The following is a 26,137-nucleotide window of genomic DNA, read 5'->3' on the forward strand; positions in this document are numbered from 1 at the left end:
AAACGATTCTTTTCTAGTTAAGAGATTACAGACCTAGCCACCAACAGAGAGTCTCCTACTTCTTAGAAGTATTATAAAACCGAAATATACCCCACTAGAAAACCTTCATAAGCAGGTGGTGGTGGTGAGAGATTGAGGTGGGAGAAGAAAATGCGGCATCTCTGGAGGAAACAATTGCAAACTTTTCCTTAGAATTTTAGAACATTACTCCCTGCCGTGGTTAAACAGTTTTACAGAAATAAATCCTCCGTAGAGCTCTAGGGTAGGAATGCCACAGACCATCTTATTCTGTACCTTTGAGACTTTTCTGGAAAGTTTTAAGATTAGAAAGGGGATTATGGACACCAAGCGGGGAAAGCGGGGGCATGGTGGGATGCATTGGGAGATTGGGATTGACATCTATACACTAATATGTATGAAATAGATAACTAATAAGAACCTGCTATATAAAATAAATAAACTCAGAAAAAAGGGGAAGAATAGCCTAACGTCCTTAACATTTCTGATGTTATGGAAGTTTATCCAGCCTCCTCTCTGAAGGTCCTTCATGAGAGGATATGACCATGTGATTCTGAATAGTTTTAGCATACATTATAAAATACTTATTTTCCTTGGACTTAGAATACGAAAGATAAACCTAGAGATCGGAAAATAAATGTCATTATTCCAACCACAAAAAAAGACATAATTATGTGATGTGATACAGGTGCTAACTATCTCGTGATATCACAGTAGATAAATGTGTCAAGCAACATGTTAATGCACCTTAAATTAGCACAATGTGATACGTCAATGTATTTCAATTTAAAAGAAAGGAATGTTATAAGGGGGTCGGAGGAAGGCTCCAAAAATGTTTCTCTACACCTTCTCTGGCAGGAGGTGAGGAATAAATTGTCCTGAAAATTTTTTACAGAAGGGTTTGGATTAGATTTGGGAAGGGTCTCCGGGCAGAGGAGTAGACCGCGTGTCTCAGACATGATCAAGGTAGGTAGCATCTTGACTCGAAGACTGTGGCGAACGATGCATTTCAGATCTTTAACGATCTGCTATCCATTTCTTCGTCCCCACATGGTCGGTCACAGAAATGGATGCCACTGTGCCTGTGAGCCACGCAAGCAACGGAGAATCATTTTCCCTCCAATTTGGTTAAAATCCCTATTTGTCCGTGATTCGGCATTATCAAAAGTGCTCATTCCTGTTGCATAGATGGTCTTTTGCTGATTGGAATGTTTCTTAACTTGATATTTTCCCCAGTCTGTTGCATAAAGAGACACAGTCCACCCCCCCCACCCCCCCAGATACCAGGCTCCCAGGCAGGAGGTGCTGCTTTTGCCCTGCAGGAACCCCTTTCTGTATCGCTCTGAATGGAGCTTCAGAATGGGCTGTGGAAAAGAAAGCGTGTTCTCAAAGTAGCTAGAACGACCTTCCGCTGTTCCTTATTTCCTTTTAACCACTGATTTGCCATTTTCAGAGCCTCAGGGGATCTCCTGGGAGTCTCCCTTGGATGAGATGGAGAAAGTAGGCCATCGTCCAGAACCTGAACTTAACGTAGAAAGACCATCTCTACGTATGAAATTAAAAATCGAGGATTTTACCTTGCACAAAATGTTGGGGAAAGGAAGTTTTGGCAAGGTATGATATTGTATGTAGAATTCTGTGGCCCAGCTTCCAGAAATTGAAGAGCAAATCTGGTGGAACTGAACCACACATGGGTGTGCAGAGAGCGCATTCCCGGTCAGGAACTGTCATGTGATGTGATATATGTTAGAGGGCAGAGAGACATCTGAATAAATAGGGACCCGGGGAGCTCTGGGGAATAGCAGCCTCTGCTTCCTGGGAACAACGATTCAAGCCATTTCACTTGGAAGGTGTTCGTCCCACGAGCTTGTGTGTTCGATATCTTTGGACACCAAAGAAATGAGAAGGTGCCTCAGCCGGTTCCTGTTTCACAGATATTTTTGTTTCATTGGTGGTTTTTTTGTTGTTGTTTTGTTCCTTTCTCAAACCTGGTGTGTGGTTTTTACCTTCTGTATGATTTCTTCTCTACCAAATGTCCTCAGCCTTGTTTTAGTTTGCTAGGGCTACTGTAACAAAATACCACAGATGGGGAGACTTCAACAACAGAAATTTATTTCTTCTAGTTCTAGAGGCTGGAAGTCCAAGATCAAGGTGTGGACAGGGCTGTTTCTCCTGAGGCCTCTCTCCTGGGTGTCCACGCTGTCTTCTCCCTTTGTCCTCACATGGCCATTCCTGTGTGCATGTCTGTGTCCTAACACCCTCTGCTTATAAGGACACCAGTCATATTGGATTAGGACCCACCCTAATGACCTCATTTTAACATAATTATCTCTGTAAGCACCCTGTCTCCAAATATGGTCTCTGAGCTGCTGGGGTTTAGGACTCCAACATATCAGTTCTTTGGAAGGGACACAATTCAGCCCAGAACACGGCCCTAGCTTGAGCGTCTTAGGAAAAGTTCCACGGAGGAAGTCCCTCCTCTAAATTCTTCCTGCCACTCACTCAGGTTATGGGCCATTAGTCAATCACAGAGGGCAAGGAGAGGAGGAAGGAGACATAATGGAAGAAATTATGATCAACTCTCAGTGACAAGAGGAGATTTTCATGCCAGTGATTATAAAGAGGGATGTCATGGAATATAGGCTTTTAGGTTATTTTGGATATTAAGGATATCACATGTATTAATGGAGCTCTCAGTTGTTTTATATTTATATTGGATGCAACGTCTGGGAAAGTTTTAGCCAAAGACTACTGTTCCATGAATTTGTGCAACCAAGACCAGCATTACGCTCAGCACCTGCTCACTAGACTTTGGCTGCAAAACTTACCCAGTTTATTTAACAATAATGTAACTGGGTATTGCCATAGCTGGAGGACATTGTGCTGCAGTTGGGGTTTCTATATGATACCAAGGCATTGCCTTCGGCAAAATCCACTCTGCCCTACGAACTGTAGCCGATATCCATTAATTCGTTTATTTTGTTTCCACAATAACCTGAACCATAGCAGGCTCGTCTGGTGTTAATCTGAGTGTAATAGGCAATTTTTACAGCCAGTCTTCATTAAAATTTAGCATCAATTAATGTGCAGTTTATAACCTGTTTCCAAAAATTGAAAGCACATTATAGAGATGGAAATGGCTTTTTTTTTTCCAGCTTCTTAGTTTATGGCTGGTTTGGGGATGTTTTATTGAAAGAAGCAATTACCAAAAGGGGACTTTTAATTGTTAAAGAAAAGCTTTTCTTTGTTCCCGTGTGGATTTTACTTTTCAACAAAGTTAAGAAGACATTAAGTTAAACCTATATGCCTTAGTAAATAACCCAAGGGACAGCTGAGAGCTTCAGGTATCCTCTGCTCTGTGTCCAAAGCAGTAAGCCCCTCACCATCAGGACCCCGGATCCCTGCACTCTGAGGGAGCTGCACCTTGGGGCCCAAGGAGAGGGGGATGAAGCACCAGAGCAAAAAGGGGCAGCCATATCTCCTTTTCTTCCAACACTAAGAATACTCAAATTTGCTTTTCTTCTTTCTTTTCACTCTATATGGGAAGTATGGTTCCTCATCAAAATGGTAGCCTCTGTATTCTGGTTCTCCATCGATTTTAGGCCCAGGAGAACAAATTGCATGTTTTCTGGGGATACGTATGTACATCATTCATTTGCCTGAATTCTCATCTAAGCTCTACCCCCTCTGTCAAGCCAGCTACCCCACAGTTATGTGTCTGCACTGTATTATTTTAAACACAGACACGTGCATTTTCACTATTGGTGTAACATCATTAACGCCAACAATCCCTAAAAGTCACTAAAAGAAGCAAATGGCAAGTGGTTTTTTTTAAGTATAGTTGATTTACAATATTAGTGTCAGATGTATAACATAATGATTCAGTAGTTTTATAGATTATACTCCATTTAAAGTTATTACAAAATAATGGCTGTATTTCCCTGTGCTATACAATATATCCCTGTTGCTTATTTTATGCATAGTAGTTTGTATCTCTTAATCCTGTACCCCTATATTGCCCCTCCCCCTTCCCCTCTTCCCACTGGTAACCACTAGTTTGTTCTCTATATCTGTGAGTCACTTTCTGTTTTGTTATATACATCCATTTGTTTTGTTTCTTAGATTCCAGTAACTGTCATTTAGAAAGCATTTTACAGCTCACAAATCACTTTCCCACCTGGTATTTGATTTTCACAACAGTCCTGTAAGTCAGCAGTGTGTTGATAGTTACCGCTTTTACACATTCGGGAACCGAAGCAGCCCAGGGAGGTTAATTTGCCCACATTCCCACAGCTAGTAAGTATCTGTGAAATGAGGCCTGAGTTGGGGTTTTCTGTCTCCAAATGCCATGTCCTCACTCCTGTCAATCGTCTGTGGCTGCATCGTTTGCAAAAGTGAAAGTTGGTGAAACTCTCCATTACATGCCATCTGGTGTCCTTTCTTATAAGGTTCATGAAATCAAGTGGAAAAAGTAAACTTTGGAGTCAGATTTCCCACTGAGTAGCTCCATGAATTTGAGAAAGTTACCCTTTGAGCCTAGTTTTTAAAAACTATTACTATCTATCTGTGTTGCAGTGTTCTGAGCTAAGAATTAAATAGATACTAAAATTAGATAGCACATGTGAAGCACATAGCAGAATGTCTGACACATAGTAGGCCTTGGAGGTAATATTAGTGTCTGTGCCATCAGAGGAAATGCTGTGCATTCTATAAGCACATCAGGAAAGCTCAATTCCTCACATATTCTTTTTTTGCCTTGAAAAAATGCGTAAAACTTAGAGTAAGGTTTTATGCTCATTTTCAGTGATACTTCAAGAACAATCAAGTCCTCCTTCCACTTGCTGCTGCTTCCTTCAATACATATTTGCCTCTGAATGTTTTTATAAACTTACTCAGGTCCCTGGGTAGACAGGGCACACTTTTTTAAATAGAATTTCTCAGTGGCTGAGAATAACCCATCCAATTGCACCATAGTTTTGTGAAACCCTTTGAAAGGTAGAGAGAGGATGAAACCGTTCTGTATCATCCCACACCTGTGAAGCTCTATTTGTCTCCATAAAGAGGGTGGAGGAGGATTGGAGAAGTCGTCTTTTCTCACCCAGTACATCTCTCTCAGGACTTCGTGACTCTTCTTTAATGAGCGTGAATCCAAATTCTAAAATAAAGTGTCTTCCCCTTCCCTCTAGGTCTTCCTAGCAGAGTTCAAGAAAACCAATCAATTTTTCGCAATAAAAGCCTTAAAGAAAGATGTGGTTTTGATGGACGACGACGTGGAGTGTACAATGGTAGAGAAGAGAGTTCTCTCCTTGGCCTGGGAGCATCCGTTCTTAACGCACATGTTCTGTACGTTCCAGACCAAGGTAAGGCTGTCCTTCATCTCTGCCTCTCACCCCAGTAAATCTGGGTGCTCCTGGCAGCCCTCATCTGGAGACATGGGATACTCTCTCCGTATATTTCTTCTTTACCTTTGAGTCCACCTTCCATCCATCCAAATACGTTTCTTCTGCGCTAACACCACTGAAATATTACTTAGAATTTTTTAATGTAGTTGATCGGGAAAGGGCCTTACTTCTGGATTTGTTTGTTTTTTAGAACTTGGTTTAACTTATATAAGCAGTATGTGACTTGCTTAACAAGGCAGTGCTTTGTGAGAGGGAAAAAGTGACATCTGTTTATTCATCTACCATACGTGTATTTGAAGAGATGAAAGTCGGAAAAATAGATCAAAACCTGTGTGCACTGTTATTTTCCTTTATAAGGCCAGTAGAAGATCATCCTTTAGAGCGGGCTTCATCAGTGAGGCCCTGAGCATTGTGGTGAAAGGGTGAATTTTGTCAGAAGTGTCTCCTCTGGGAGAATTCTCCTCCTGATCTCCTTTTTCCTTAAAATTAAAAAAAAAAAATTTCGTTTTTGACTCATTTTAGAAAATTTGGAAAGTGCTTATATGCTCAGAGAAGAAATCATTTTAGAAAATTGATTTTAGAAAATTTGGAAAGTGCTTATATGCTCAGAGAAGAAATCATTTTAGAAAATTGATTTTAGAAAGTTTGGAAAGTGCTTATATGCTCAGAGATCATTTTAGAAAATTTGGAAAGTGCTTATATGCTCAGAGAAGCAAATCATATGTAATCCCATCACTTGGGTATACTCACCGTTAATACTTCTAAGTTTATCCTTCTAGATTTTTCCCCCATTAGATTTTTAAAGGTAAAAATAATGACCTACTGTAAATACCTCCTGTTCTGTAACTTGCATTTTCAACACTCTCTACATTTCCTCACATCTGTGGATATTCTACAATTTATCTAATTAGGCTACTTCTAAATTTTGTTCTGATTCGAATAACACTGAAATGAACATCCTTGTAGTTCAGTCTTCCTGCACAAACATAATGATTTTCTCTTTTTATTTTTCTACCCTACTTGACCCTATCCCTGTGTACGTAGCCTAGAATAATAAGCAGACCCATGTGGAGCCATATGGTTAAGGTCCAAAGAACATGAGGAGTTTTTCTCTTGTTCTGTTTCAAGCCTTGATGATAACGTCCTACCTTAGGACAAGTAACCGAGGACCTCAAGATGCCTCCAGCCACAGAAGGTGTTAGTGGGGAAACTGGGAGCCAGCCAGAAAATGTGGACGGTCACTAGGGGTTTCATCACCACTTCTCCAGCTCCCAGTAGCTTCTCAACAAGTGTTTAATTAGGGAATAAATGAATAAATATACTTGTCTAAAATAAAGAGAAACCAGACCATGAAAAAGCACTCAATGATCATATACTGTATTCAAAGCATTGTGAAGGATATAGAACGAATACAGTTCCTGACCTGGAGAATTTCATACTATAAAAAATTAAAGAGGCAAGAATGACACTTCTAACAGTGGTGAGTAATATTAATTGCAGAGTGCAGACTCTAAGCACCAGAGCTGAGAAAACTAGAAAGTAGAATTTGAATAGAAATTAGAATAGGCAGAAAGGGTCTTGGACAGCAGAGGTGTAGGGGCTATAAGAAGGCATGAAGGAATAAAGGGATTATGATAAGCTCTTTAAAAGTAGGCTTATGTTTTCCAGCAGGAAGGAGTTTGGAATTTCTGATAAGGAGGGTTAGAAAGATTTCCTGCTAGAAATTTCCTCCTGGAGATCGTAAATGTCTGCTGGTCTGGGATGGTGCAGATACTTTACTGGAAGACAAAGTAAGCAACTCTGTCCCACTCTCCTGGTCTGTGTTCTAGATTTGCTGTGGTTACTTACAATCTCATTTTTTCCTCTTGAAATATTGTGGGACTTTGATCAAAATACTAAATACACCTCAGACCAGGCTTCTAGGGGCATTATGTAATCAAGTTTCACTCAGCACCTTTCCCTGCTGTTTTTATATATTTGTTTGTATCATTGTTTTCATACGGTGTAGGGAAGGCTGTTGTGAATCCCACTTTGCAGAAAATAGGTATGTTTCCTCCTCTGATTGTCAGTTAGAGCCTCAGGCAGAGTTTGCTTCTTTCCCCGTTACAGGAAATGCTCTTAAGATTTCAAGCCTATGTAATGCTTTACCAAAACCAGAAAAGTAAATGCATGAGAAAAAGTGTCAGAGAATGTACATATCAAATGTAAAAATGACTCTCACTACTTAGATTTCAAGGAATTGAGGCCTTTTAGAAATAAGAGATGGGGGGTGGGCAGGGAGAGGCAAAGCTTACATTATACTTTCTGAAGGACCCTGATTTGAGATGTCCTGATTTTTAAATTTTATTCATTTTTTATTGAAGTATAGTTGCTGTACAATATTATGTTATAGGTGTACAATATAGTGATTCATAATTTTTAAAGGTTATACTCCATTTATAGTTATTATAAAACATTGGCTAGATTCCCTGTGTTGTACAATATATCCTTGTAACTTATTTTATACTTAATAGTACTGATTTGTTCTTCAACCCTTGTATGTCAAACAAAATAACCAAATGCCACAAGTGAGTGTGAACAGCAGCAATCGATATGAATCATGATTTCCTCTGGGTAATTTTTTAATGTAGTCAGTTGGAAAAGGGCCTTACTTCTGGATTATTTTCTCTGCTTGCTTATTTTTTAGAATTTGGTTTAACTTATATAACAATGAGGATTCCAAGCATATGTGACTTGCTTAACAAAGCAAAGATTGCTTTGGCTCTTTGGGGTCTTTTGTGGTTCCATACAAATTTTAGGATTATTTGTTCTAGTTCTGTGAAAAATGCCATGGGTATTGTGATAGGTATTGCATTAAATCTGTAGATTGTTTTCCGTAGTATGGACATTTTAACAATATTAAGTATTCTAATCCATGAACACAGGATATCTTTCCCCATTTCTTTGTATCATCTTGAATCTTCTACATCAGTATCTTTTAGTTTTCAGACTACAGGTCTTTCACGTCTTTAGTTAAATTAATTCCTAGGTATTTTATTCTTTTTTGATGCAACTGTAAATGGGATTGTTTTCGTACCTTCTCTCTACGCAGTATACAGAAATGCAACACATTTCTGCATATAAATTTCATATCCTGCAACTTTATTTATAAGGTCTAATATTAGTTTTTTCACAGTATCTTTATGGTTTTCTATGTATAGTATCATGTCATCTGCAAATAGTGACAGTTTTACTTTCTTTTTTCCAATTTGGATATCTTTCGTTTTCTTGTCTGATTGCTATGGCTAGAACTTCCAATACTATCTTGAATATAAGTGGTGAGAGTTGGAATCGTTTTCTTTTTCCTGATATTAGAAGAAAAGCTTTCAGCTCTCCACTATGGAATAAGTTGTTAGCTGTGGGTTTGTCATATATGGCCTTCACTAAATATGTTGAAGTGTATTCCTTCTATACCCACTTTGATAAGAGTTTTTATCATGAATGGATGTTAAATTTTTTTAAATGCTTTTTCTGTTATCTATTGAGATTTGTCCTTCGTTTTGTTAATATGGTGTATCATGTTGACTGATTTGTAGATATTGAACCATCCTTGCATCTCTGGGATAAATCCCACTTGATCATGGTGTATGACTCTTCTAATATATTGTTCAACTTGGTTTGTTTATATTTTGTTGAGGATTTTTACATCTGTATTCATCTGGGATATCGGCCTGTAATTTTTGTGTGGTGTCTTTGTCTAGTTTTAGCATCATGGTAATGCTGATCTCATAGAATGAGTTCAAAAGTATTCCTTCCTCTTTAATTTTTTTGGAATATTTTGAGAAGGATAGGTATTAACTCTTTTTATATATTTGGTAGAATTCCCCTGTGAAGCAATCTTGTTCTGGACTTTTGTTTGTTGGGAGTTTTTTTTTTTTCTACTTATTCAATTTCATTACTGATTATCAGTCTGTTAGATTTTCTGTTTCTTCCTGATTCAGTCTTGAAAGATTGAATGTTACTAGGAATTTATCCATTTCTTTTAGGTTGTGCAATTTGCTGGCATATAATTGTTTATAGTTGCCTCTTATGATTCTTTGTATTTCTGTGGTGTCAGTTACAATTTCTCTTTCATTTCTGATTTTATCTGGGCCATCTTTCTTGATGAACGTGGCTAAAGGTTTATCAGTTTTCATTATCTTTTCAAAGAACCAGCTCTTAAGTTTAAGTGATCATTTCTACTGTTATTTTTTGTCTCCATTTCATTTATTTCCACTCTGATCTTAATTATTTCCCTCCTATTAACTTCGGGCTTTATTTCTTTTTATAGTTCGTTTAGGTGTCAAGTTAGGTTGTTTGAGATTTTTATTTCTTGAGGTAGGCCTGTATTTCTATGAACTTTCCTCTTAGAACTGCTGTTGCTGTGTCCCGTAGACTTTGGAAAGTTGCATTCCATTTGTCTCAAGGTATTTTTTATTTCCTCTTTGATTTCTTCAGTGACCCATTTGGTTATTTAGTAGTATGTTGTTTGGCCTCCATTTGTTTGTGTTTTTTGCAATTTTCTTCTTTTGATTTCCAGTTTCATACCACTGTGGTCAGAAAAGATGCTTGGTATGATGTCAGTCTTGTTAAATTTATTGAGACTTGTTTGGTGGCCTAACATAACCTACCTGGAGAATGTTCCATGTGCACTTGAAAAGAATCTGTATTCTGTTTTTGGATGGAATGTTCTGTATGTCATTTAAGGCCAGTGTTTCTTTATTGATTTTTCTGGTTGGATGATCTATCCATTGTTGAAAGTGGCATTAAAGTCCCCTATTATTATTGTATTACTTTCAATTTCTCCCGTTATGTCTGTTAATAGTTAGGTGCTTCTATGTTGGGTGCATAAATATTTACAAATGTTATATCCTGTTCTTAGATTGACCCCTTTATTATTATGTAATGTCCTTCTTGGTCATTTGTTACAGTATTGTTTTAAAGCCTAAAGCCTATTTTGTTGGCTATGAATATTGCTACCCCAGCTTTCTTTTCATTTCCATTTGCATGGAGTATCTTTTTCTATCCCCTTACTTTCACTCTGTGTGTGTCTTTAGGTCTGAAGTGAGTCTCTTGGAGGCAGCATATAGTTGGGTCTTGTTTTTTGTTTTTAATCCATTCAGCCACTGTGTTTTGATTGGAGCATTTAGTCCATTTACATTTAAAGTGATTATTGATAGATATGTACTTAGTGCCATTTTGTTAACTGTTTTCTGGTTGTTTTTGTAGCCCTTCTCTGTTCCTTTCTTATTCTCTTTGCCTCTTTCCTTGTGGTTTAATCATTTTCTCTAGTGTGATGTTTGTGTTCCTTTCTCTTTATTTTTTATACATCATAGGTTTGTTTTTTGTTTGTTTGTTTGTTTTTTGCGGTACGCGGGCCTCTCACTATTGTGGCCTCTCCCGTTGCGGAGCACAGGCTCCGGACGCGCAGGCTCAGCGGCCAGGGCTTACGGGCCCAGGCGCTCCGCGGCATGTGGGATCTTCCCGGACCGGGGCGCGAACCCACGTCCCCTGCATTGGCAGGCAGACTGTCAACCACTGTGCCACCAGGGAAGCCCCATCAGAGGTTTTTGATTTGCAGCTACCATGAAGTTCATCTCTCTCTCTCGTATATGTATATGAGTTTATTTTAAGCTCAAAGTCACTTAAGTTAGAATGCATTCTAAAAGCACTACATTTGTACTCTCCTTGCCAACATTTTGGTTTTTATGTCATATTTTACATCTTTTTGTGTATCCCTTCACTCCTATTGTAGTTATAGTTGATTTTACTACTTTTGATTTTACTACTTTTAGCCTTCATGCTAGTTTAAGTGGCTGTTCCACAGCCTTTCCTATATATTTTCCTTTACCAGTGAGATTTTTTCTTTCATATATTTTCATATTTCTGTTTATGGCCTTTTCGCTTCACTTACAAAAAATGTTAAAGGGTCTTCTTTAAGGCCAGTTTAGCAGTGATGAACTACGTTAGTTTTCACTTGCCTGGGAAACTCTTGAGCTTGTCTTCAATTCTGAATGATAACTTTTCCAGGTAGAATACTCTTGGTTATAAGTTTTCTTCCTTTTAAGTTTTTTCCTTTCAGCATGCCAAAGGGTTCACTTGTAGGTGACTAATTGCTTTCCTCTTGCTGCTTTTTCTTTTTTTTTGCCATTTTCATTGCAATGTGTATTGGGGTATATCTGTTTGGGTTCATCTTGTTTTGAGACTCTCTGCTTCCTGGGCCTGGATATCTGTTTCCTTCACCAAGTTAGGGAAGCTTTCAGCCCTTTTCTTTTCTCCTCCTGGGACCCCTATAATGTGAACGTTAGTAGGCTTGATGTTGTGCTAGAGGTACCTCAAACTATCATTTTTAAATTTTTTTTCTTTTTGCTGTTCTGTTTGGGTGATTTCCACTCTTCTGTCTTCCAGATTGCTGATCCATTCTTCTCTATCGTCTAATCTGCTATTGATTCCCTGTAGTGTGTTTTTCATTTGTTATTGTAGTCTTCGGTTCTGATTGGTTCTTTCTTATATTTTCTGACTCATTGTTGAAGTTCTCATTGTGTTCCTTTATTCTTCTTTCGAGTTCAGTGAGTATCTTTATGACCATTGCTTTGAACTCTTAAATCCAGGTAATTTACCTATCTCTATTTCATTAGGGTGTGTTTCCCAGGGTTTTATCTTTTTCTTTCACTTGGAACATATTCCTCTGTCTCCTCATTTAGTTTGACTTTCTGGTTTGTTTCTATGAATTAGGTAAGACAGCTACATCTCCTGGTTTTAAAGGTGGCCTTGTGTAAGGAGCATCCCCTGTGTGGGCTGGGCAGCTTTGGCAGGCTGGTTGGGTCAGGCTCAGCCTAGGGGTGAGAGGGGCTGGAATTGGAGCAGGTATGGGCCAGGGGGCGGGGGGTGTCTCTGGGCAGGGTGTCCTGTGGCCACCCTGGCAGGATGGCTGGAGCAACATGAGCCAGAGTGGCCTAGGATATATACCACACCAAAGCCACCCCAGTAGCATGGCTGTAGCTAGTGCAGGCCTGGGCATGCTACGGTGGCCTTGGCAGGCTGGCTACAGTGTCTGGACTGTTTTTCCATCCATGCACAGCACCTCCAACCCTGGAGAGAGTTCCAGCAGTTCCCCATGTGTTTGGCAGATGCTCTAAGTTTAGTAAATGGATTTCCTTCAAATATGGTCTAAAGTGTCCTTTAAATTGCTGGGGTTTTTTTTTTCTCACTGTGCACCAAGGTGGGCAAGTCTGTGCACAGGCCTCTCAGTGGTATCCCTCTCTACTGCAGATCGCTGTGTCAGGGGTGTTTCCTGTTGATGCTGGGTCTTGGTCCCTCTGTCATTTCTTGTGCAGAAGCTGTTCAATCAGCGCTTTGTTCTTCAGGAGGAATTGCTTTCTGTGTAGGTGTACATCAGTGTGTCCATGGGAGGAATCTTTTAACTGTACTCACTAACAAATTAAAATCTATTAGAAACAACTTAATCATAAAACCTTGAAAATACATGTCATAAATTACTTTAGAAAGTCACTGTTAAATTAATTCAACAGATGTTTCTTGTTGACCTGCTAAGTTCTATGTTTCCCCAACAGAGGCAAGACTCAAACTATATGGGGATTAAATTAGAAAACAATTTCCTTTTGCTACCTAATTCTAAGTAGTAAATAGAAAAATACAAGTTCTAGCTTGGAAGGGTAGTATTCTGCTTTCTTGATTTTAAGATACCATCAATAATTAGATGCCCTGTTTTCTTGATACACAAAATTATTTTAAAAACTAGAAGCCATCTCCCAATTTCAGAATTATCTAAATGTGAATTAACATGTATGTCAATTAGAAATTGCATTGGCTGCTAGTAACAGGGATAGAAAATAACAATGACTTACATGAGATAGAAGTGTTTTTCTCTTCATATAAAAGGAGTTACATACATGGTTCAAAGCAAGTATGACAGTTCCATGGTGTCAGAGATCCAGGAACCATCTGCTCCCTGTTCCATCATCTACTGTACTGAGTTCCTATCCTCAAGGGTACTCCTCAGTCCAATATGGCTGCTAGAGCCCAGCCCTCACAGCCACATTCTAGGGAAGAAAGAACAACCCCATGCCAGCTTAGTCTTCTTTCTTAAGTCACTTTTCCAAAAGGCCCACAAAAAACTGCTGCTTACCTCTCTCTGACTCTTCTATAGCTGTAAGGAAAGCTGGAAAGTTGAATCTTAAGCACATTGTCATCCAGAATAATTTTTTTTTTTTTACTAAGAAAGAAAGGGAGGCAACCAGCCATTTCTGCTCCAACATATATATTAAAATAAAAATATGATTAAAACTAGGTTTACTGAAGCCTATTTTGTGCCAGATAGTTTCCTAGGAACTTTAAATATATTATCTCATTTAATTCTATAAACCCAATGAAGTAGATATTATTACTCTATTTTACCTATGAGAAAACTGAAGCTAAGAAAGATGAACCTTGCCTTAAGGCCACTCAGCTGGAAACGGGAAACAGCAATCAATCTTACCATGTGTCTTTGTCCAGATGTGGGCCTCCTATATATTCATTACCATGTCTTAGTGACATGTTATCTCTGTAGTATCTAAATGTTCACCTACAGGGGAAAAAAACACAGAAAAATAGTTTTCCTCTCTTTTTAATTATGCTAGATTAAAAGTTCAATAACTCAAGTACACAAAGTTTCTCTGGTCTATCTCTGATAACCCTAGGTGAAAATAACAGGGTTTGGAAAGAAAACACAAAATTCAACTGAGTAAATTTAGAGATCTAATTATCTTTCTTTCAACAATTCATGAATTGAGCAGCATCCGTCTAGCAAACAGAAAGGAGCTCTGAGGACCTGTATGAAATGGAAGACTTAAAGGCAGAAAGTAGGGAGTGACAAGGAAAGAGCAGATTGTTTCAGTCAAGGTCACGTTCCTTAGATGGATGTCCTCACTGGTGCTGATCAGGAAGTTCCAGACTGACTGGTTAAGATTACATTCCTGGGGATGTTTGGAATTGCAGTTAGCTTACGTATTAAGTGCCGGTTTGGAGACGTGGGCTTAGCACAAGTGATTCCATTTGGGGACTGTTGTCTCTTTTCTAACAATCACACCCCCTCTTTTGCCTCTTTTGATCAGACCCTCAACTTAACTGGGAGATGTGATCAAAATTTAAGGTATTAGCACCACTCCCGGCTACCATTCTGAAGTTCTCATGGTTTTTGATGGTCCTTTGTGTGGTGTTCATAGGTCAGGATGTTTTTTACTTAATCGGTGGTATTCACAGGCCACAGAGTTCAGGGTCACAATTTCTAAGTCAGTCATCCTCTTCATTCCTTTCTTGAAGTTCCACTCTCAGGGAGATCATTTAGTTGATGGTCAGTGGCCGCAAACATGAATTTAAAGCCTTTGAAAGAATACAGCATTCCAGGGAGATCACTATGATTATGAAAAGTAGGATAATTCCCAATATCTGGAGTGCGCTTCAGCCCCAAGACCCAAACTAATCAAAACCAAATAAGTCAAAGAAAGACCCCATTGAAAGAGTCACTTGTTTAAGGCAAGTGGCTCGTTCAGTATTTTTATGTAACTGAGCCTCAACTTCCTCAGAAGTGTTAATCCGGGTGCAACAGGTTGCCTTGGCTGAGTGAAGTAGGGCCCTGACAAAGAAAGGGTTTGCTTCCCCTTAGCCTTGTGTCCCTTTCTTTGTATACAAAGCCTGGATACAAAGTTCCCCAGGTTTGGGGTTATTAACCAGAGAGAGGGAAACAGACCAGAGGGTCTCTAACATCATGGATAGATCAGAGTTTTTGATGATAAATCCAGCAATCTAAAAGGATACCCCCACACACACCCAAGCAATGGCCTGGGAGATATGGATGATGATGTTATCTTTCCAGGCCAGTGCCAGAGTAAACGCTGAAGAAGAGAGGGTGTCAAGTTTAGTTGTCCAGCAGTCTACCTCAACATCGGCTACTTCTCAATTTGATTTTGAGGTCTTCAGTGGGTGTACAGTACCCAGCATCCGGTGGGGACTTCTTCAGTTGTGAGATATGTACCCAAGGTTCAAGGCCCTGCAGGTTGGCTGCCATCAGGTTAGTGAGGAAGATCTGGTAGAGTCCCTTCCAAGGAGACACAAGGGCAGTCTTTGTTCTTAGTGACTCCAAATCAGAAGGGTGGGAGAAAATTGGAAACATTAGTTTGGAGAGTCACAGCCAGTTAATTGACAGAACTAGAAGTATTCAAGATCCAATCCAGTTTACAGGTATATAACAAAACCTCGAAAACAATTACCAGGATTAGAATCTAATATCTACAAAGATACAATTTTCCTCTGTATCATCACCATTTTTTTAACCAAAGATAATTACAGTAAACCTAAGTCGTTTGCATTGAACTTGGCCTGATTAATTACATAAGTGCAGCAAGAATAGTGACTGACCATTTAAGCTCTTTTAAAAACTGTTTCCTAGAAAGGAATCTCAGAGTGAACTCTTAAAGCCTCTGAGGCTTTAAGCTAAGCCAAAGTCTCACAGTAAGATTTTACCTGCAATACCTATAGCTTTGGGTGAATTTCTCTCTTCTTGAGGTCCAAAAAATATCCTGAGTTTCCTGGAACCTACCAGGAAATTACCTTTCTTACTCACCTGGTTAGCTCCCAGGAACCTTGGTACCAGAGTACTAGTCCAATTTTTCCAAGGGACTTTACTGACTCCGTAAAGTCAACCTTAGTTATTTAAATCTGTCTGGTCATATCTGAGTCTATACACATCTCTCTCACATATAACATTCCAGTCAAGGTCTGGGTAATATAACCAGTGTATCCAATTGTGTCCTGTTACAAAAACAGACTCACTGAACTTAACGTAAATAACTATTTTTCCATAAAAAGAATACTTGAGAGTTTCTGGATTCTGGAGGAATCAGAGAGAAAAAGTAAATGTGTCATCTTTGTTTACAAAAGTATACTTTACCTAATTATAAGTCATGATAACTCAAGAGAAGTCTCAAATCTGGAAAAACAAAACATTAAAGTACCAGCAATATTTCAAATAAGTCATAACAATTCTAATCATCGTCCTCAGTTCATTCAGTCCTGTGTTATTAATTCTTGTTCTGCTTGAATCCAGTTTTTTCCATTAGTTCTGGGAATTTGTACCCAGTTCAGTTTTGTGATGTAAGGTTATCATTAATCTGTGTTTGCCATAGTTCGCTCCATAAATCTCTTCAAAGATGAGGCACTTTTTTTTAACATCTTTATTGGAGTATAATTGCTTTACAATGGTGTGTTAGTTTCTGCTTTATAACAAAGTGAATCACTTTTACATATACATATGTCCCCATATCTCTTCCCTCTTGCATCTCCCTCCCTCCCACCCTCCCTATCCCACCCCTCTAGGTGGTCACAAAGCACCGAGCTGATCTCCCTGTTCTATGTGGCTGCTTCCCACTAGCTATTTTACGTTTGGTAGTGTATATGTGTCCATGCCACTCTCTCACTTTGTCCCAGCTTACCCTTCCCCCTCCCCATATCCTCAAGTCCATTCCATAGTAGGTGTGCATCATTATTCCCAACTTGCCCCTAGGTTCTTCTGACCAATTTTTTTTATTATTCCATATATATGTGTTAGCATACGGTATTTGTTTTTGTCTTTCTGACTTACTTCACTCTGTATGACAGTCTCTAGGTCCATCCGCCTCACTACAAATAACTCAGTTTCATTCCTTTTTATGGCTGAGTAATATTCCATTGTATATATGTGTCACATCTTCTTTATCCATTCATCTGTTGATGGACACTTAGGTTGCTTCCATGTCTTAGCTACTGTAAATAGAGCTGCAATGAACATTTTGGTACATGACTCTTTTTAAATTATGATTTTCTCAGGGTATATGCCCAGTAGTGAGATTCCTGGGTTGTATGGTAGTTCTATTTTTAGTTTTGTAAGGAACCTCCATACTGTTTTCCATAGTGGCTGTATCATTTTACATTCCCACCAACAGTGCAAGAGTGTTCCCTTTTTTCCACACCCTCTCTAGCATTTATTGTTTGTAGACTTTTTGATGATGGCCATTCTGACCGGTGTGAGATGATATCTCATTGTAGTTTTGATTTGCATTTCTCTAATGATTAATGACGTTGAGCATTCTTTCATGTGTTTGTTGGCAATCTGTATATCTTCTTTGGAGAAATGTCTATTTAGGTGTTCTGCCAATTTTTGGATTGGGTTTTTTGTTTTTTTGGGTATTGAGCTGCATGAGTTGCTTCTATATTTTGGAGATCAATCCTTTGTCCGTTGCTTCATTTGCAAATATTTTCTCCCATTCTGAGGGTTGTCTTTTCATCTTGTTTATGGTTTCCTTTGCTGTGCAAAAGCTTTTAAGTTTCATTAGGTCCCATTTGTTTTTCTTTTTATTGTGGCTTCTCTAGGAGGTAGATCAAAAAGGATCTTGCTGTGATTTGTGTCATACAGTGTTCTGCCTATGTTTTCCTCTAAGAGTTTGATGGTGTCTGGCCTTACATTTAGGTCTTTAATCAATTTTGAGTTTATTTTTGTGTATGGTGTTAGGGAGTGTTCTAATTTCATTCTTTTATATGTAGCTGTCCAGTTTTCCCAGCACCACTTACTGAAGAGGCTGTCTTTCCTCCAGGGTATATTCTTGCCTCCTTTATCAAAGATAAGGTGACCATATGTGCATGGGTTTATCTCTGGGCTTTCTATCCTGTTCAACTGATATATATTTCTATTTTTGTGCCAGTACCATACTGTCTTGATTACTGTAGCTTTGTAGTATAGTCTGAAGTCTGGGAGCCTGATACCTCCAGCTCCGTTTTTCTTTCTCAAGATTGCTTTGGCTATTCGGGGTCTTTTGTGAAATTTTTTGTTCTAGTTCTGTGAAAAATGTCAGTGGTAGTTTGATAGGGATTGCATTGAATCTGTAGATTGCTTTGGGTAGTAGAGTCATTTTCACAATGTTGATTCTTCCAATCCAAGAACATGGTATATCTCTCCATCTATTTGTATCATCTTTAATTTCTTTCATCAGTGTCTTATAGTTTTCTGCATACAGGTCTTTTGTCTCCTTAGGTAGGTTTATTCCTAGGTATTTTATTCTTTTTGTTGCAATGGTAAATGCGAGTGTTTTCTTAATTTCACTTTCAGATTTTTCATCATTAGTGTATAGGAATGCAAGAGATTTCTGTGCATTAATTTTGTATCCTGCTACTTTACCAGATTCATTGATTAGCTCTAGTAGTTTTCTGGTAGCATCTTTAGGATTCTCTATGTATAGTATAATGTCATCTGCAAACAGTGACAGCTTTATTTCTTCTTTTCCGATTTGGATTCCTTTTATTTCCTTTTCTTCTCTGATTGCTGTGGCTAAAACTTCCAAAACTATATTGAATAATAGTGGTGAGAGTGGGCAGCCTTGTCTTGTTCCTGACCTTATTGGAAATGGTTTCAGTTTTTCACCATTGAGGATGATGTTGGCTGTGGGTTTGTCATATATGGCCTTTATCATGTTGAGGTAAGTTCCCTCTATGCCTACTTTCTGCAGGGTTTTTATCATAAATGGGTGTTGAATTTTGTCAAAAGCTTTCTCTGCATCTCTTGAGATGATCATATGGTTTTTCTTCTGCAATTTGTTAATATGTTTTATCACATTGATTGATTTGCGTATATTGAAGAATCCTTGCATTCCTGGGATAAACCCCACTTGATCATGGTGTATGATCCTTTTAATGTGCTATTGGATTCTGTTTGCTAGTATTTTGTTGAGGATTTTTGTATCTATGTTCATCAGTGCTATTGGTCTGTAGTTTTGTGTTGTGACATCTTTGTCTAGTTTTGGTATCAGAGTGATGGTGGCCTCGTAGAATGAGTTTGGGAGTGTTCCTCCCACTGCTGTATTTTGGAAGAGTTTGAGAAGGATAGGTGTTAGCTCTTCTCTAAATGTTTGATAGAATTCGCCTGTGAAGCCATCTGGTCCTGGGCTTTTGTTTGTTGGAAGATTTTTAATCACAGTTTCAATTTCAGTGCTTTTGATTGGTTTGTTCATATTTTCTATTTCTTCCTGGTTCAGTCTTGGAAGGTTGTGCATATCTAAGGATTTGTCCATTTCTTCCAGGTAGTCCATTTTATTGGCATATAGTTGCTTGTAGTAATCTCTCATGATCCTTTATTTCTGCAGTGTCAGTTGTTACTTCTTTTTCATTTCTAACTCTATTGATTTGAGTCTTATCCCTATTTTTCTTGTTAAGTCTGGCTAATGGTTTATCAGTTTTGTTTATCTTCTCAAAGAACCAGTTTTTAGTTTTATTGATCTTTGCTATCATTTCTTTTTCATTTATTTCTGATCTGATCCTTATGATTTCTTTCCTTCTGCTAACTTTGGAGTTTTTTTGTCCTTTCTCTAATTGCTTTAGGTGTAAGGTTAGGGTCTTATTTGAGATGTTTCTTGTTTCTTAAGGTAGGATTGTATTGCTATAAACTTCCCTCTTAGAACTGTTTTTGATGCGTTTTTGATGCATCCCATAGGTTTTGGGTGGTCGTGTTTTCATTGTCATTTGTTTCTAGGTATTTTTTGATTTGCTCTTTGATTTCTTCAGTGATCTCTTGGTTATTAAGTAGTGTATTGTTTAGCCTCCATGTGTTTGTATTTTTTACAGATTTTTTCCTGTAATTGATATCTAGTCTCATAGCATTGTGGTCGGAAAAGATACTTGATATGATTTTAATTTTCTTAAATTTACCAAGGCTTGATTTGTGACCCAAGATATGATCTATCCTGGAGAATGTTCCACGAGCACTTGAGAAGAATGTGTATTCTGTTATTTTTGGATGGAATGTCCTATAAATATCAATTAAGTCCATGTTGTTTAATGTAGCATTTAAAGCTTGTGTTTCCTTATTTATTTTCATTTTGGATGATCTGTCCATTGGTGAAAGTGGGGTGTTAGAGTCCCCTACTATGATTGTGTTACTGTCGATTTCCCCTTTTATGGCTGTTAGTATCTGGCTTATGTATTGAGGTGCTCCTATGTTGGCTGCATAAATATTTACAATTGTTATATCTTCTTCTTGGATGGATCCCTTGATCATTATGTAGTGTCCTTGCCTCTTGTAATAGTCTTTGTTTTAAAGTCTATTTTGTCTGATATGAGAATTGCTACTTCAGCTTTCTTTTGATTTCCATTTGCATGGAATATCTTTTTTCCATCCTCTCACTTTCAGTCTGTATGTGTCTGTGGGTCTGAAGTGGGTCTCTTGTAGACAGCATATATATGGGTCTTGTTTTTGTATCCATTCAGCCAGTGTATGTCTTTTGGTTGGAGCATTTAATCCATTTACATTTAAGGTAATTATTGATATGTATGTTCCTATTACCATTTTCTTAATTGTTTTGGGTTTATTATTGTGGGTCTTGTGTTTCCTGCCTAGAGAATGTTGTAAAGCTGGTTTGGTGGTGCTGAATTCTTTTAGCTTTTGCTTGTCTGTTAAGGTTTTAATTTCTTGGTCAAATATGAATGAGATCCCTGCTGGATAGAGTAATCTTGGTTGTAGGTTTTTCCCTTTCATCACTTTAAATATGTCCTGCCACTCCCTTCTGGCTTGCAGAGTTTCTGCTGAAAGATCAACTGTTAACCTTATGGGGATTTCCTTATGTGTTATTTGTTCTTTGTTATTTGTTCTTTGTATTTAACTTTTGATAGTTTGATTAATATGTGTCTTGCTGTGTTTTTCCATGGATTTATCCTGTATGGGACTCTCTCTGCTTCCTGGATTTGACTATTTCCTTTCCCATATTAGGGAAGTTTTCAACTATAATCTCTTCAAATATTTTCTCAGTCCCTTTCTTTTTCTCTTCTTCTTCTGGGTCCCCTATAATTCGAATGTTGGTGCATTTAATGTTCTCCCAGAGGTCTCTGACACTGTCCTCAATTCTTTTTATTCTTTTTTCTTTGTTCTGCTCTGCAGTAGTTATTTCCACTATTTTATCTTCCCAGTCACTTATCTGTTCTTCTGCATTAGTTATTCTGCTATTGATCCCTTCTAGAGAATTTTTAATTTCATTTATTGTGCTGTTCATCATTGTTTGTTTGCTCTTTATTTCTTCTAGGTCCTTGTTTAACGTTTCTTGTATTTTCTCTATTCTATTTCCAAGATTTTGGATCATCTTTACTATCATTACTCTGAATTCTTTTTCAGGTAGACTGCCTATTTCCTTTTCATTTGTTAGATCTGGTGGTTTTTACCTTGCTCCTTCATCTGCTGTGTGTTTCTCTTCTTCTCATTTTGCTTAACTCACTGCGTTTGGTGTCTCCTTTTCCCAGGCTGCCGGTTCGTAGTTCCTGTTGTTTCTGGTGTCTGTTCCCAGTGGCTAAGGTTGGTTCAGTGGGTTGTGTAGGCTTCTTGGTTGAGGGGACTAGTGCCTGTGTTCTTGTGGCTGAGGCTGGATCTTGTCTTTCTGGTGGACAGGTCCATGTCTGGCGGTGTGTTCTGGGTTGTCTGTGGCCTTATTATGATTTTAGGCAGCCTCTCTGCTAATGGGTGGGGTTGTGTTCCTGTCTTGCTAGTTGTTTGGCATAGGATGTCCAGCACTGTAGATTGCTGGTCGTTGAGTGAAGCTGGGTGCTGGTGTTGAGATGGAGATCTCTGGGAGATTTTCGCCATTTGATATTTCGTGGAGCTGGGAGGTCTCTTGTGGACCAGTGTCTTGAACTTTGCTCTCCCACCTCAGAGGCACAGCCCTGATGCCTGGCTGGAGCACCAAGAGCCTGTCCTCCCCATGGCTCAGAATAGAAGGGAGAAAATAGAAGAAGAAGATAAAGTTATTAAGAAAAAAGTTTTAAGTAATAAGAAAACAGAACCCTAGGACAAATGGTAAAAGCAAAGCTATATAGACAAAATCACACACAGAAGCATACACACTCACAAAAAGAGAAAAAGGGAAAATATATATATATATCATTGATATATACATCATTGCTCCCAAAGTCCACCTTCTCAATTTGGGATGATTCGTTGTCTATTCATGTATTCCACAGATGCAGGGTACATCAAATTCATTGTGGAGATTTAATCCACTGCTCCTGAGGCTGCTGGGAGAGATTTCCCTTTCTCTTCTTTGTTCGCACAGCTCCTGGGGTTCATCTTTGGCTTTGGCCCCACCTCTGCGTGTAGGTTGCCTGAGGGCGTCTGTTCTTTGCTCAGACAGGACGGGGTTAACGAAGCAGCTGATTCGGGGGCTCTGGCTCACTCAGGCCGGGGCAAGGGAGGGGTGCGGATGCAGGGTGAGCCTGAGGTGCGCTGTGTGTTCTCCCGGGGAAGTTGTCCCTGGATCCCAGGACCCTGGCAGTGGCAGGCTGCACAGGCTCCTGGGAGGGGAGGTGTGGAGAGTGACCTGTGCTCGCACACAGGCTTGTTGGTTGCGGCAGCAGCAGCAGCCTTAGCATCTCATGCACGTCTCTGGGGTCCGCGCTTTTAGCTGCGGCTCACGGCCAGTCTCTGGAGCTCCTTTAAGCAGCGCTCTTAATCCCTTCTCCTTGCACACCAACAAACAATGAGGGAAGAAAAAGTCTCTTGCCTCTTCGGCACGTTCAGACTTTTTCCCGGACTCCCTCCTGGCTAGCTGCAGTGCACTAGCTCCTGTCAGGCTGTGTTCACGCTGCCAACCCCAGTCCTCTCCCTGCGCTCCGACCGAAGCCCGAGCTCCCAGCCCTGTCCGCTGTGGCGGGGGCGCAGACAAGCCTCTCGGGCTGGTGAGTGCCGGTCGGCCCTGATCCTCTGTGCGGGAATCTCGCCGCTTTGCTCTCCACACCCCTGTGGCAGCGCTCTCCTCCGTGGCTCCGAAGCTTCCCCCTCCGCCATCCGCAGTCTCCGCCCGCGAAGGGGCTTCTAGTGTGTGGAAACCTTTCCTCCTTCACAGCTCCCTCCCCTATTCTTCTCTGTTTTTTCTTTTCTCTTTTGCCCTACCCAGGTACGTGGGGAGTTTCTTGCCTTTTGGGAGGTCTGAGGTCTTCTGCCAGCGTTCAGTGGGTGTTCTATAAGAGTTGTTCCACATGTATTTCTGATGTATTTGTAGGGAGGAAGGTGATCACGTCTTATTCTTCCACCATCTTGAAGAAATACTTTTGCAAAAGCATCTGAGTTAAACAGTAACTGTCTGTAACTTAAAAAAGAATATGGTTAAAGACCTAATGAGAGTTCATTTGATAAGGAAATGTAGTTATTTCTGTGACATACATTTTAAAATAATAACTGGAAGTATGTCTGATTACATTATACCAGGACATACCAATTTTGGGAATACTTACATATCTGTACAAATACAACATAAAGGAGGCTTAGTGTTACTTTTTGACAGTGCTTCCCATGCAATTTAGCATAACAAATAAACTTAGTTTGTTTTCTCTCCTTATAAAAAGAGAGATGTTAAACTAATCTTTTGAAATGTTCCTGGGGCTCTCTGGAAAATCTCAAAGTTGGTTTGAGGTCAAAAAGATTTCATTTAGAATTTGATTTGTGGGAAATTTGTCAAAAACATCAAAAGGTTTAAAAATACTTGGTCACATAGGACAGAGAACATCGTGAAATAGCATTCTGGGGCTTAATATATATAGTTTTGAAAATTTCTTGAACCATGCTTTCTGATAGTAAATATTTTGGTATGGCACAAAAAAATATTTACTAATAGACCCAAATATCTTTAGTTGCTCTGTAGGAAGCCAAAAGTAGATAAACCCGTGTTCAGTAATTAGTGTTTCAATATTTTATCTTATTTGGAAATTCTCTAGATATTTAATGCCTATCCATCATTTAATCTAACTTAGCAAAACTTTGTTTAATCTAACTTAGCAAAACTTTGTTTCAGGTTACCACAAAGTTTTGAGGAAACTATTTTAAAAGTTACCTAAAACCTTTTATCCCATTTACATCTATTATTCACTTGTTCTCAATAATTATGTTTAACTACCCACAAAAACTTTGTGAGACAAAGTCAACCATCACCCCTGAGCTAATTTTCTTGCTGAAAACTTTGTAACAGAGATAACATGAACTAATTTGAGTGGTAAAACAAAGTTGTACGTCTGCATTATTTTCAATGCTAATAATTCTTAAGACACATTTTAATTAAAATCCAACAAACTTCAACTAGCTTTTATTTACCAAGGATTTGAATTTGAGAAGCATTTGGGTTAGTTTCTATTACCGGCATACCTTGCTTTACTGCACTTCACAAATACTGCATTTTTTATAAATCAAAGCTTTATGCCGCTGCCATTTTTCCAACGGCGTTTTCTCACTTCATGTCTGTGTCACATTTTGTTAATTCTTGCAGTATCTCAAACTTTTTAATGTTACATTTGTTACAGTGGCCTGTGCTTAGTGATCTTTGATGTTACTACTACTACTGTAACTGCTCCACTGACCAGCCGTTTCTCTGTCTCTCTCCCTCTCTTTGGGTTCCCCCCTAGTCCCTGAGACACAATATTGAAAGTAAGGCCAGAGAATAACCCTACAATGGCCTCTAAGTGTTTGGTGAAAGGAAGAGTCACACATCTCTTGCTTTAAATCAAAAGCTAGAAATTATTAGGCTTAGTGAGGAAGGCATGTTGAAACCTAAGATAAATCGAAAGGTAGGCCTCTTGCACCAACCATTAGCCAAGGTGTAAATGCAAAGGAAAAGCTCCTGAAGGAAATTAAAAGTGCTATTCCAGTGAACACAGGAATGATAAGAAAATGATATAGTCTGGATAACTCAAATCAGCCCCATGTTCCCTTAAGCCAAAGCCTAACCCAGAGCAAGGCCCTACTCTCTCCAACTCGGTGAAAGCTGAGAGAGGTGAGGAAGCTGCAGAAGAGAAGTCTGGAGCCAGCAGAGGTTGGTTCATGAGGTTTAAGGAAAGAAGCCGTATACATAACATAAAAGTGCAAAGCTGAAGCAGCAGGGGCTGAAGTAGAAGCTGCTACAAATTACCTACAAGATTCAGCGAAGATAATTAACCAAAGTGGCTCCACTAACAACAAATTTTCAATGTAGATGATAGAGCCTTATAATGGAAGAAGATGCCACCATAGCTAGAGAGAAGTCGGTGCCTGGTTTCAAAGCTTCAAAGGGCCGGCTGACTCTCTTGTTAGGGGCAAATGCAGCTGTGACTTTAAGTTGAAGCCAATGCTCACTGACCATTCCAAAAATCCTAGGGCCCTTAAGAATTATGCTAAATCTACCCTGCCTGGCTCTATAAATGGAACAACGAAGCCTGGATGACAGTACATCTATTTACAACATGGTTTACTGAATATTTTAAGTTCACTGTTGAGATCTGCTCAGAAAAAAAAAAAAAGGTTCCTTTCAAAATATTACTGCTCTTTGCAATGCGCCTGGTCACCCCGAGAGCCCTGATCAAGATATAAACTGAGATTACTATTGTTTTCATGCTTGCTAGCACAGCATCCATTCTGCAGCCCATAGATCAAGGTGTGAATTCAACTTCCAAGTCTTAATACATTTTATAAGACTAAATCTGCCATAAATGGTGATTCCTCTGATGGATATGGGCAAAGTAAATCGAAAACCTTGTGGAAAGAATTCACCATTCTAGATGCCGTTAAGAACATTTGTGATTCATGGGAAGAAATCAAAATATCAACATTAACAGGAGTTTAAAAGAATCTGATTCCAACCCTCATGGATGGCTTTTAGGCATCCAGAATC

The 26,137-nt window shown here is 39.0% G+C and overlaps 1 protein-coding gene across 5 annotated transcripts in view; it reads left to right on the plus strand.

Moving 5' to 3' along the window:
• Positions 1-26,137, plus strand: part of PRKCQ (protein kinase C theta) — a 152,173-nt gene that overhangs the window by 75,712 nt on the left and 50,324 nt on the right. For all 5 annotated transcript variants that reach the window (XM_029239778.1, XM_029239782.1, XM_029239781.1 and 2 more), the window contains 2 exons: positions 1,472-1,632; positions 5,205-5,378. In XM_029239778.1, coding sequence (XP_029095611.1) covers positions 1,472-1,632; positions 5,205-5,378 — 335 coding nt within the window. The remainder of the gene's footprint in view (positions 1-1,471; positions 1,633-5,204; positions 5,379-26,137) is intronic.

Source organism: Monodon monoceros, unplaced genomic scaffold (genome assembly GCF_005190385.1).
Source record: "Monodon monoceros isolate NGI ecotype Baffin Bay Population unplaced genomic scaffold, NGI_Narwhal_1 Super_Scaffold_21, whole genome shotgun sequence".
Taxonomy (NCBI): Eukaryota; Metazoa; Chordata; class Mammalia; order Artiodactyla; family Monodontidae; genus Monodon; species Monodon monoceros.